The sequence below is a fragment of the Antechinus flavipes genome, chromosome 5 (genome assembly GCF_016432865.1).
Source record: "Antechinus flavipes isolate AdamAnt ecotype Samford, QLD, Australia chromosome 5, AdamAnt_v2, whole genome shotgun sequence".
Classification (NCBI taxonomy): Eukaryota; Metazoa; Chordata; class Mammalia; order Dasyuromorphia; family Dasyuridae; genus Antechinus; species Antechinus flavipes.
In genome coordinates, this window is record NC_067402.1 from 144,471,898 (window position 1) to 144,486,121 (window position 14,224).

Here is a 14,224-nt window from a genome sequence, read left to right on the forward strand (position 1 = left end):
GAGCACTAAAAGATGAAAAAGTAATGTTAACAGAAAGGTATCATCACAATATCCTTATAGAAGAAATTCATGAAAGTTCACACATACTTACATAATTAATAAGATAATTTTTAGTTGAGGAAAATGCTGTACACAGCAAATCAGTTCTTTAAGACTGATATGTTACCGAGTCAAAATATTAACTCTAAATTTAAAATTACAAAAACAACCTACCTCTGCATTTGGTGTACAAGAACGCCTAATGAATCGAGCCTCATTTCCAAAAGTCCTTGCATCAACACACATTTCCAGCCCATGAAATTTCGAGTAGAAGAGAACAAAAGGATATGGCCTGAAAAGAAAAAATGCTATCACTCACTGACATTTTAATTAGAAAATTCAAAAATTAATGTTCTGATTAGGTCTAATTTGTTGCAAAGGAAAATTATTAAAGCATAGGTTAAAATAACAGTCATAATAAATAGTAAGATGAGGTGGTTCATTTTAGTAGGATTTTTAGTGAATAAGTTTCTAGTAGTCACATTTCCCATGTACAGGAATCAAAAAAGAAACAAGACAAAAACTGTCATAAATATGTCAACCACTTCCCTTCCATATCCCCCAGCTTTTTATGTGTGTCCTGCTTGGACTTGGATGGGTAATTTCAAAGTCTAACTTAAGTAGTCTATATTCAAGATGGAGAGGAAAAAATGGGGAAAATTAAAGAATAAACAATTGTTTAATGAAAATTCTCTTTCACTTTGCACTGCCCAAAATAAAGAATAAATTGTATTTCTTCATATAAGCTCTTAGAATGTAGAAATAGCTCTGATATATTTACCCACAAAGTAATCTTAACTATCAAGTTTTCAGCTACTACTGTGCACATATATCTTTTAAAACTTTAGGCAAAATACATCTGGAAATCCAGATTTTACAAAAATAAATCATTGAGTTTACCATACCTTGTTAAAGAATAAACCACCACAGCTATATGTTTACATTGCAGCTTTTTAGTGCAATTAAAATTATTTAATAGGTCACATATATGCATACATATGCAACACAAACCATGGCAAATCTGTATTTATGGAATTGTCTAACATCTTGCAATTACAATAAGCACATACATTTAATTTAAAAGTTACTGGCTAAAATACTCAAGAAACAAACAATGACCTAGGAACCATAGAACTATGTCTTAATGAAATTTCCAAAATGAACTTCTGTAGTATGTAAGATCCCAAACAATCATAACTGCATACAAATTACATGTCACTTAGACTTTGGGGCATCAAAAGAGAAAAGTGAGTCAAAATATAACTCATTTTTGGCTAGCATCTTGGAAGTGCCAAATTTTGCCCCATTCAGGCTAGAAAGGATATGATTAGGGAATCATCTTCCCAAACACTAGTGTTTCACAGCTTTTGGACCAGGTTCCTTAATAGCAAAGATTCCTGCCAAATGTGTTGCTACAAATCTATAATCCCGGCTACTCAGCTCAAGGCTGAGTCTGGAGGATCTCTTAGAGCTTAGAAATGCAGAGTTAGAGTGAGCTGGCCAGATAAAGTTAGCCCTAAGAAAGTAAATAGATCCAGATTAAAAACAAAGCAAGTCAAGAGTCTAGTGTTAATCTTTAGTGGTACTGGGCCCATAAGTAGCCTTAGAACTTCTATTTCACTGAAGCCAGGAGACAAATTTTTCAAAATAAACAAAAGTAAGCCAAAATAACAAAAAAGACAGAGTTTCATATATAGCCTCCCTCTCACACAATAATTTCTTTTTTTTTTTTTGATAAAAGCTTTCCCCCCCCCAAAAAAAAATGCATGTGGATAATTTTTCAACACTAACCCTTGCAAATTGGTTCCAATTCCCTCCTCTTCCTTCTCAACCCCTCCTCCAGACACCACAATCCAATATATCACACAATATTTTCAATAGATAAACTATAAAACTCTATTAAGAGGTATTCTTACAAAAGTGAAGTATTTTAAACTGCTTTTTATAAAATGAAACTTTAGATACCACTTCATTAATCTTAAAGAGTTTAAATGATCTTAGAATTTATGCTTATCCAACCCTCTGTTACTAACTGAAAAAACTAATTCTAGAACAACAGTCCTTAACATTTTTTCAATTTTTCTTCTCATAGCTGAGTAAGCTAATCACAGCACAGTGAAAATTTAAATAAGAAATAAAAAACTATTCCTATTACCCAGGTCTGTGGCAGAAAATATAGTTTTGGTTTTTTGACAACAAAGAAGCTATTGAATGACTTTTCAGATGCTAAGCCAGGAAGCCCAATGAGTAAATTATAATTGAACAGGAGCTGTAGAATGCAGAATTTTAATGTGGGAACAAATTGTATTCCATGATTTTTGGGAACTACTACTCTCTTAAAATGAAAGGATGGGCTCAAGCTCACAAAGCAAATCATTAGCAAAGCCAGATCTATGTACCAGAGATTGCCTTGATTATCATTTCAAAACAGGCAATTATGAACATTAAGAGAATTGGAGAAAAGCAATTATAAATTTAGTGCTGGTTTAAAAAAGTCAAAAATTTTAAATGTATTTTATTTAAATTTAAATTGATAAATTTAAAGTAAATTACAAAAACAACAATAATAAATATATACCTCTTAAAGAAATATCCATTTGCTTCAAACTGTTCTCTTAGCATGAACTTCCCTCTGTATTCAATAATAAGGGCATCAGGAGGCAAATCTTTGGCAGATTTCAAAATTTTCTTATTCTTTTGTATATAGCTCTAAAAAGATGTCAAAATTAAAATTTAAAATCAACTTAGGTAATAATTGTTTTATTGACAAGTAAAAGTACAATACTACAAGTTTTCTTCTTTCATAATTACCTCTACAGGGGGCTTGAAGATCAAATTGCTGGCATTTGATTCTGATTTGTTATTCATCTCTTTTTTATCATTTCCATTGCCTAATCGTAAAGCTATTCTCTGTGCCTCTCTTTGGACACCTTCACTGTACTGATTATTATTTGCTTCCTCATAACGATCCATCCAAGCTTTGATTTTAGTTTCCCATCCAAAATTGGACCCATCAGAAGGCTCAATCTCTGGAGCTGAACCCTAGAAAAATCACAACAAATTTATATTAATATTTACGCTTCACAGGAATGAAAATGCTAATCTACACATTACAAAAATAGAAATGACCCATGAGAACATCACAGAAATTATCTACGGAATTAGGAAAATGATTTTTATTTCCTAAGACAGTACTCCTAAAAGGAATATTGCACCATAAGAGTTAGCAACATCTTGATAATGCAGCAAGGGTGTAGAGAAATTTGAAAGGACATGGGCAAGATAAGCACTGGTGTCCCAAACAAAAGATTAGTAAGATAGGGATGTCTACCTATAAAAGTGCATAGCTAATGGTAAATATGACATTTCTGGTCCTACCAAAGATGGAAACTTTGACCTCAGCCCCAGCACCTGCACACGTGTTCCCTCCCCGCCTTGAAAGTTATCACAACTTGATTTTGATTGAGAAACTGATTTTCTTAGTTACTATTGCATGCTTAAAGTCTAAAAAAAAAAAATTTTTTTTTTAAGGCTAACATAAGCCAAGTTGTATTTTGAAGAGCTGTGTTATAAAGGTGGTCAATTTCTAAGGTTGGAAATCTCTCTTGGCCAAATGTGAAATAATCAAAATCCCAGTCAGAGACCATGATAATGATATTATTTCTAAGAGTGACTATTTCTATAATTTCCATTTCTTTAAAAAGTGAAATTAAATTATATAACCAGACAAGACTCATAAATGGCAGATAGGACAGAACATTCACCCTCCTTCGGTGTATTAAAATGTTTGAAGACAAATTGGGCCAAATTTGTCCATAATATCTTAGTAAAAGGTTTACCATGCAGCATGAATTTTACAAATTTAGGAATATGTATATATAATAGAAATCTCTTGTGAATATTTAAAATCATTCATTCAAAGCTACAACTGTAAGTAGTTGTTCAGGATTACATATTACAATTTTTTTTTTTCCTGTGAAGAGAAATAAAAGAAAATTGAAAGAAACTTTTTTCTATTACTATATAGACAAACTCATATTAGAAGTGAGAAATAGCATTCAATTTTAGTTAATGATAAACACAAATGCTTAAAATTGCACATGAATTGAAAATCCTATATGGTCCAATTACTATTTAGCCTCAAGTGCTTGGGACCTCAGTGTATCAACTCGAGCCTCAGCCCATTACAAACAAATATGACATTATCTTATCTAATTTTGAGTATCCACCTAATAAATTTTAATGATGGTTTTTAAAAATCTTTGCCATTTGGATTATAAATACATCTTTGAATGTCTGCATATATTTGTAATTTTACTTACATTATCATAATCATTGTATAAAAGTGATATAAAAATCCCAAAGAAAGAACAAATCAAGAAGTATTTAAATTTTTAATATTTTTACTAATAACATGGCATATCTTATATATAATTAAATTACACATAATTTTCAACTCATTTTAAATGGATATAATATGATACAAACTTTAACACATGATATCTAAGGAAAGAATATATATTATATAAATTTAAAATAAGAAGTAAAATAGGTTTCTTAACATGTAACTCTTATTTATTTTTTTTTGTAACTCACAGTCACTACTATTAAGAATAAAAAAACACTAAGCACTGCTCTCAAACTAGAACAAAATTAAGGATTTGCAATAACAAAATAAGAATTGAGTACAGAGTTGTCTGTCCTCCTAGAAAGAAACATGGCAATTTCTTCAGTCTATAATGGATTCTTCTTTACACTATATATCACATTAGAATTTTAAATTATACAGTAATAACACATTCCCCCTCCCCCCCCAAGTTATTAACTGCTTAAGAGAAAATGCCCTAGGGTTGTCTTTTGCTCAAAGTTGTAAAATAATTCTCCAACTGACATACAAAACTGAATAAAACTCAAAATTTTATACCTATAAATAAAAATGAGCATATAATCCAATGAATTCAAGTTTGAAAAACAAAATAAGTAACTAAATTTGCTAAAAGGTTATTTAAATTTGAAAACATTTATATTGCAAGTATAATTGATTATATGGTTATAGAAATGGCAAGTCTGTGAGGAGAAACTGAAAATATGGATAATGGAAAAGTGACAAAAAAAAAAAAATAAGACCCACAGATTTTAGTTAAAAGCTTAAATGTGCTTACATCATTCTTCCCTTAGTTCTAACAAATTTTAGAGTGCTATTAGTAGTGGAAATATCTCTAGTATACCCTCTAATGAGAGTATAAAGAGGAGAAATAAAGGTTCTAGATAAACTAATTAGCCTTTGAATAATATCTGATTAATGAATTGTGAATTTTTAAAAATATATTTACCTTAACTCTTGACGATTTTCTAGATCCTTCACGAAAAGACTAAAATAAAGAGAGGTATTACAGATTAGATATATTTAAACTTTAAATATTTATAGAACACCGAAAACATACTCTGCAGTTAAGTTTTAAGGGAAACACAATTACAAAATATGATTAATATTTGACTGTACATAATACAGGACAAAATATAATTAAATCCTAAACTGTGTGTCACAGACTATGGTACTATATTCTGAAAGAAGGGAGATATTTGAAATCTAGATTAGGTAAAGATGGCATCATGGAGGTTAGACCTAACTAGGGAAGAGGGATCTTAAGCATGGGAAAGAACATGATCAAAAGTATGGTAGCAAGAATAAACACTATATTCCTGGGAAAGGAGACTTGTTTGCTTAAAGCATATAAATCAAATATATATAAAGCCAGATAATTCTGAGCTATATAAGATATATTACAGAGCACTTTGTTCAAACACTCTGACGTTAATATAAAATGGATCTTTTAAATAAGAGTGATAAAATTAAAGTTAATGTTTAAGAAAAGCAATAAATGCAGCAGAATGTAGTAACTAAATGGTTGTGGAAAATAAAAGAGAACAATAAAAAAAGACTCCAAATTTCAAAACTGAATGATGCAGAAACTGGTGTTATTGCTGATAGAGACAAGTCAGAAAGGAGGAAGTGATGATCTTGCCAATAAGTAGAATCTGACAAATTTGGATAGACACATTGACTAGGCAGTTGGTTACACAACAGAATAGAAAGAGTTTACAGTTAAAGGGAGTGAAGGAAAAAAAATTTTAAAAAAATAGCAAAATGAACAGAAAATGAAAAACTTTAGAGTATATATCTTCAATGGTCAATTTTGCCTTATTCCAATCTTCTAAACTTTTCTCATTAAGAATTTCAATTTCTGAAAATATCAAATATAATTAAGTCACAAAGTAGAGCAAGTGTAGTTTTTCTTAATTTGGAACGCAAGGTTTTGCAAAGATTAATGTTGAAAACTATCTTTGCATGTTTCAAAATGAAAAAGTTATTTTTTAAAAGTATAGTTTTTCTTTAGCATCAATTTATTCAATTTTTATTTGCATATTTATCAATCATAAATAACATTAAGCTAGAAACCCACATTTGTTTCTTTTTTTTTGCTGAGGCAATTAGGGTTCAGTGCCTTGCCCAGGGTCACACAGCTAGGAAATGTTAAGTGTCTGAGGCCAGATTTAAACTCAGATTCTCCTGACTTCAGGACTGGTGTTCCCCATATTTGTTTCTTTTAAATAAACTCAATTTTATCTCCAATTTGCCAAAATATCTTAACAAAAATAAGAGTTTTATATCCTCATTTTTAAATATCACGTTTCATACAGTGGAATAAATTCTAATCTATTTCTGAAGATGGATTACATTTTACCTCAAAATATGCCTTATTTAAATAGCAAAATATACAGGCTTTGGATAAGTACTTAATGCTTTTGGGAACAATATATAGATGAACATAAACTTACAATGGCTGTTAACACTTAAACAAAAATTTAACAGCAATAAACTAAAATTAGCAATATAATAAAGCCATAATATGTTTATATTGTCATACTTGTGTACCAGAAGAGAATTCCAAAAAGTGATGGTGCTGTTTTAAACTGAATGATTTTTAAAAAGAATCCTTCTAAAATGAATACTAAGACCAACAAAAATTCAGTATGCTATTATTTGTGAAAAGAGTGTTTCACTGAATATTACAAAACTTAAAAACTAAATAATTGTTTAAAGCACCTAGTAAAATCTAATATTATATAAATTTAGTTATTAAAATAATGTAGCTTATAATCATTTTACTGTTCCCCAACTTTTTGAAGGACTTACTAACTAAATGATATAGTTAGCATGAAAATCCAACACAAGAAAAATCAAAACAACCAATAAACAATGTTTCAACAAAGCATTTGCCACATACTTAAGCTTTTTGTCTGCAGTTACATACAAATTTTCTTTGTCATACAAAAAGTTGTCCTTACTTTTTTGCATTTTGAAATATTTTGTTCTTTTTCCCCACTTTTTTTCCTTTTCTTATCATTGACCTTGGTAACTCTCGCAGCAGTTAAAGTTATTGTTGTTGGTGTATGCTGAAATGCAGTATATAATTCCACAGGAACCTCATCACCACTCTCTGTTGCACTGGTATCACCATCTTTTAATCCAAAATTAAAACAAATTTAATATCCCCCCTCAATGTAATGTCTAAAAATAAAACATTAGTCCATATTAAAAACTAAAAGCTCCCAAGACTTCTAGGATTTTGAAAAACATAATTTCTTTAAAATAAAACATTAAAAAATCATTTTCACATTCTATCCCAAAAATCCGATTCTAGTACTATAGGCAATATTCATTACTTTGAATAAAAGATTTGTTTTCTTCTTTGAAATACAAAATAAAAATATATTTGTTCATTTAAAATCCACTGGTGAGGATAACATTCTACCGTATTTTAAGAAGTCTTACAATAGAAAAAATCCTTTTGCAAATGAAATTATATAAACACTACTTTTGAGTCAGTGGAAGTATGGCACAGAATAAAGTAGTAGTTTTGGTAATCATAAGACAAGGATTTTTCTGTTTGCTCTTCCACTTACTGTGTGACCTTGGTCAAGCTATTTCAGATTTCATGAGCCTCAGTTTAGTCACTGTTGTAAGAATTATGCTGGACTATCAGATCTCATAATATGGTTTCTGGACACTTGGAGTATCACTGAGATCCTTTGAAGAAGTCCTTGAAATCAAAATTATTCTCATGATAATATTAATTATTTGTCTATTAAATACTCTTGTTTGTCTATTAAAATACTCTTCTGTTTTCCAACTACATACCTACATATACTGCAACCAAAACAATATATTGCAACAGACTGAATACAGAAGTAGATATTTGAATCCAAATGTCTTCCATTAAGCCAGATATCAAAGTATTTGTAAAATATATGTAAATAATATCAATCTTGTCACTATTTTTATTTTTCAAAACAAATCATTTTTAAAAGTGAATTAACATATTTTTAAATTAGTTTTAATTCTAATACAATAAATATTGGTTGATATAATTCACAGAAACAAAAAAATCTTTAAGGTCCTCAATAATTTTTAAGAATGTAAAAAGATCCTGTGATCAAAATGTTTGATGGAACAGCTATTTTAAATGATTAAAGTCCTGATCAGCAAGACCTGTAGGAGACTTTCAAAAAATGCATAGTTTTTGAGAATTAAGAAGAAAACAACAAAAAATCCCTCAAAACTTTTATTACCCTTAAAGAAAATTAATGATACAAGTCAGCACAAAAACCAGAACAGGACTCAACAATCATAAAAATTTTTTATAATGTCAAGTTCAAAACAAGCCAAAATATCTCCTTTTATATGAATTGAAAATACTCTCAACAAGATTAAAAAATTAAGATCAATTAATTTTAATAGTATGCATTTCAAAAATGTCATTTCTCAATTGTTCACAATTGAAAAGATTTCTATCCAGCACAGCATAAAATTTTACAATTTTTCTTTCCATTTTTACACACCTGACATATTTTCCCTTTTCCGTCGTTGTAACAGCACGGCCCTCTCTTTATCCAAACTCCTAACATACACACACATACACACACACACACACACACACACACACACACACACAAACACATAAAAAAAAATTAGATAATTAGTACATTATAAAACTATTTTCTGTATCTGTCTCTGTATATGCATATACACATATATAATATACATAGGAATATAGATTAAAAAATGAAACTTACCTGATTAAAAACATAGTAAGTATTATAAGAACTTATTTTATAAATTGGCTGCAGATAAAATGTATTATGCATGCTCTTCTATGTGGTAGATCCCTATGTGACAAACTAACATTTAAGAATATAGCAAAGTTTCAGAAAGTAAAATAGGAAAAATAACTTTGATAAAATAGTACTTAAATGTTATTTTGAATGAACATTCTGCCTTGCTAAAACTGTTTATCAAAACTTGAAGAACAAATAATCTTAATATTTAAGCTGTGAGCAATATTACTTGGTTCTCTTTAGAAACAGCAATTCCTCAAAGCCTTAAAGCAATTAATTTCTTTCAGCCTCAATATTTTTAACATGTTATTTTATTATACAAGAAAATTTTTACTGTTTTTCTTTTATCACTTAAATGTTATTTGCCTTTCCAAATATCTTCGTCAAGTAACATCTAGAGTCTGCCATACCATAAATGCAACAAAGGACTCAATTACCCATTATTTGCTTAGTAGACACATCCCACTGTCTGCTGGAATATCATAAAGCTATCCTAGAAATTTCTATTTGACAATGGTCAGATCTGGAGAATGTGCCTTCACTAGCTCTTTAGTTCCTAGTAGTCTGTGTATTTAAACTAAAATATGCATGGTCTTTATGTATCAAAACTGGTTTTAAAACGGTCATTTTCAGGCTTTAAAAGAAATATAGTAAGGAAGAAAAATAATATCAACGATGAGACAGACATTTAACTTTGAGGGTTTTTTTGGGGAGGGGAGGGTACTTAGCGTCTGTCCAGTAACACTGAACAGTGAATCTAATGACTTAATAAATCAACTTCTTTAGATCAGAATTCTGATTTCTGCTAAGTGAGTAATACCATTAATATAAATATCACCAGATATACTACCACTCACCTAGGCTGACAACGTTCACACAGATATATATCAGGAATATGCTGCCTATCAATCCCCATGCAGTCAATATGTTGCCAAACACTTTGAAAAAAAAATAAAAAAAAAAAAAAGAAAACAAATTACTATTAGAAAAGACCTCTCAAAACTTAAAATGTGAAGTTCAATTCAATGAGTATTTAACGATTACCTCTACTATGTGTCAAGCACAGTGGTGTCTGGAATTTTTAAAAATATATGACATAGACCCTGCTCCCATGGAGCTTACAATCTTGCTATATAAGACAATCAAAATAGAAGATTATAAATAATCACCTGCTAAATTAAATTCAATTATCTGCAAGAGATAGAGGTGTTCAGGAATAGCTAGATGAACCTTAAAGTATGAGAAAAAAATTTCAGTAGAGGATCAAACTTGAGCTATGAATATATTTTCTTGAGAAGAACAGAAGGGACTGAAGATTGAATATGAAGGTAGAAATGAACACAAAGTATTAGGAAGATAGTAAAGTGATCAACCTGGCTAGAATAGAGGTTATTGTGGTGCTTTTGGGGAGAGGGTGAGAGAATAAGGTAAATAATTCCTTTTCAAATAGAAATCTGAAAAATCATGTAGGGTCTTAAAATACCAGAGTGAAGTATTTAGATTTGCACCATCCCCCTGCTCAATTCTAGAAGGTTACTATATGTTTCTGACATCCCTATTTAATAAAGAATCTAGTAGAAATATTGAGGGAATATTTAGAAGTAGGAGAAACCTGAAGGCAAAAAAGATTAGGAGGCTACTGAAATCATTCATATGAGTGAAAGATGATTGACTAGAATAAAAACAGTGACAATGAAGAAAGAATCTAAGACAAGTTCCAAAAGTCTAAAGTCTTATTTATCTTCTTTAATCCCCTCACCCAAATGTACTTAGTACAACTAGACTGTAAACAATAAGTATCTCAGTTTCTTTTAAAAATATTTATTCGCTCTTACACTTGATTGTTTAAATTTCACAAATCTGTATTTGTTTATAAAAATATTGGCTACCCTGTAGAGAAAATTCAGTTTCATCAACTACATTTATTAGAGAATTTGTTTCATCAGTTTCTGTCTTAGTAAAAATTTAGTAAAATAATCCAAGTATGAGATAAACAATATTTGAACTAAATGGAAAATAAGTGCAAAAATGTTATCCATTTATTATTATTCATAAATTAGAGAATATGGGGTAGGAGGATGCCTGCTCAGGTTTGAGGGATAGAAGATATACAAAGAAAAGAGAAAAAGAAGGAAACAAATGGTGAAGTCCTATGCTTTTAGGCTGAAAGAGAGCAATCATGTCGTAGTATCAGTATAGTATGGTCAGAAGCTTAGCTTATAAAAAGCTAAGTTAGGAAGTGGACCTGTTTGGAGGAGGAGGGAAAACATTCAGTTTTTGACAGAGCAAGTTTTGGTTGTCAGTAAGATACCCAAGTAAAAGGCAACATGGAGACAACTGGAATACAGGATTGAACTGAGAATGAATTATCAATGCAGGAATTATGCATTTGAAAAATGAACACAAGCAGTAACTCACTGCACAAGTGACTGAGGAAAAGGAAAAATCAGAAAAATAAACACTAACCAGACTCCTCAAGATCACCTGAGAAAAAAATCACATAGCCTAGATAATCTATAGAATGTCATTAACCTATAAAATTTAATGTTAACTATAAATACTTTAAGAAGTATTTATTATTTATATGCCAATGTAGATTTAAATAGGCAAAAAATTATAAAATGAAAATATACCAAAAGCATGTTATTTATGACATTAGACAATATTCACTATTATAAAGATAGCTGATAGAATCTTAGATTATGATAGGGAAAAAACATTTTCAATAGCAGATTTAAAATTGGCAAGGCAAGCAAAAATACTCAAGAAGTTGATTCCCTAAACATTTATTTTAAGATTTGTCATGAGGATTGGAGACTTAGGAAATGAAATTCTCATTTTCAACTTCATAATATGCCATAAGTATTTTGTTTAGAACTGTTATATCTTTTGACAAAAGGAAAATTCTAAATTTTTACTCTCTTTGCAAAAGTAAAACTAAAATAAAATAATGAAATTGGATTTTTAATATAAACAAAATTAACTCTTGATTTGTATTAGGTTTTGGTAATGGAAGAGATCAAGAGCACAAATAATACAAAAAACCCCACAAAAAAAAACTTGGAATGTATTTTAATACTCACATTTGAATATTTGTAATCCTGATGTTCTGGGAATTAACACCATTTCAATTCAATAAAAAGGTCACACTATAAAGATCAGACTCAGGAAGCTCTAAAAAACTATCCATCTTTCCCATCCTACCTCACTACTCACTCTTTTATTGTTCCCCAGCCCATGCAAGGGATGGACTCAGGCTGAGCTCCTATCCCCTTCTCCATCCTTCCCTCCCACCCCAAAAAAAAAAAAAAAAAAAAAAAAGCCCACTTTCTGTCCCAATCACACCTTCTCTAGGGGAGGAGGCCTTTCTTGGTGGCTGAACCAGGGTTGGGGGAGGGGAGACTGTGGTTCTGGTTCAAGGAGACTCCAGAGTGCTGCAAGGTGCAAGTCAAAAGGAGGTGAGAGAGTCAGGTCAAACAAACATCAATTTAAAAAAAGTATAAATCCCCCAAAGTGGATAATAAGAACTGACTATACAGTACAAACAAATCTTTAAGTAAATATTTAATGTGCTATTCACAAACTGGCCCTATTTCTATAAAAAATATTATTTTTGTTGTTAAATTGATTATAAAGACTATTGCCACATGGACAAAGTCTGGAAGCAGTGTCACCTGTTAGCCAATTAAGGATGGGGCTAGAAGAGCTAATTATAGTGTTTTTTTTTAATAAGGCCATTTGCTAGGAGCAAAATAGGCAACATTATAATAGTGGCAGGCTTCCCACATTAAAAAAATAATTTAATTTAGAGATTCTTTTAAAGTGATAATTCTATATACTAAAAAGTCAAAGTTAAAAGAAATTGCGTGAAACAAAATGGTGGGAAATATTTTACCTGCATTTGTCACAACAGATCATGTAGCCATCATCATGTGTAAAACCACAAATGCACCTGGTTACATCAGTACCATAGCTTCCATCCTCTGATGTGCTGATGGTGGTAGCACTAGAGGTCTCATCAAAATTAGGAGTAGTAAATATGCCTACTTCATTTTTGCTAATAAGAACTGATGGAGGAGGAGAAGCTGGAGGTGTTGGAGGAGGACGAGCACCATAATTGTGGTCCTGGATAAACACAAACAGCATATTATTATTTTATTGGAACAATGAAATGCACTAAGCTGTAATGTTACTTATTTTAATATACAATCCCACCACTTCAATTTGCATATTTACATAAAATCAGTCAAATTCTACTTCAAAGACTGACTTGTGCCAAACATTTTATTATCATTCCATTCTTCCAAAAATAATCTTTTTGTAAATCCTCCATATTATGCTTCTGTCACCACCTTATCTTCAGGCCATACCAAAATCAAAAATATAAAGCACTCCCATTTGTCAAAAATTTCTCCCTTTAACTCTGGAAAGAGCAGAAATATTATGAAGTCTCTACCAGAATTTGCAGCAATAATGTCACAAATATTTCCACATGCCCATATTTTATTCCTAGATGTCAATCTCTGTTTTTAAGATCAGGTTTGCATAGTCTATGAATATGCAGATGTTTTTGTTTTTTTTCTTCTCATTTTTTCCTGCTCAAAAAAACCAAAATCTCTGAATTATTCTATAGCCTCAATTAGTCTTCAATGTTATAAGCTCATCTACTGCTATACAAACAAGTCAAAGTAGTTAACACTTTAAGATGCAAACTAAGCATACTATAAACATCTTTCTAAAACTAACATATTTAAAAATTAAAATGTCCAATGATTACTTTAAGTGCAAGACACTTACCGCATAGGGCAAACCAATATAACTGTGTGAATGATGCGAGCTGCTGGTATATAACTGGTGTGGATAACTGTTGGATTTCTCAACTACCACAGGGCTAGCTTCTACGGATTCTGGTCTGGGGAGAGAGAAAGGGGAGGGGGGGGGCAAGAAGAGAGAGAAGAGAGAAAGAGAGAATGAATATGAGAACAAAAGACAAGAAAGAATAAAG

The 14,224-nt window shown here is 30.7% G+C and overlaps 1 protein-coding gene across 4 annotated transcripts in view; it reads right to left on the reverse strand.

Annotated features, from left to right (window-relative positions):
- Positions 1 to 14,224, reverse strand: part of KMT2E (lysine methyltransferase 2E (inactive)) — an 81,918-nt gene that overhangs the window by 28,702 nt on the left and 38,992 nt on the right. For 3 of the 4 annotated variants that reach the window (XM_051961700.1, XM_051961699.1, XM_051961701.1), the window contains exons 3-11: positions 14,017 to 14,131; positions 13,115 to 13,344; positions 10,077 to 10,157; positions 8,944 to 9,002; positions 7,390 to 7,562; positions 5,373 to 5,411; positions 2,851 to 3,081; positions 2,618 to 2,748; positions 214 to 331 (exon numbers count right to left, since the gene is read on the reverse strand). In XM_051961700.1, the coding sequence (XP_051817660.1) occupies positions 214 to 331; positions 2,618 to 2,748; positions 2,851 to 3,081; positions 5,373 to 5,411; positions 7,390 to 7,562; positions 8,944 to 9,002; positions 10,077 to 10,157; positions 13,115 to 13,344; positions 14,017 to 14,131 (1,177 nt within the window). Of the gene's footprint in view, positions 1 to 213; positions 332 to 2,617; positions 2,749 to 2,850; positions 3,082 to 5,372; positions 5,412 to 7,389; positions 7,563 to 8,943; positions 9,003 to 10,076; positions 10,158 to 12,564; positions 12,654 to 13,114; positions 13,345 to 14,016; positions 14,132 to 14,224 lie in introns of those variants that run through there. The other variant, XM_051961702.1, reaches the window with a different exon arrangement.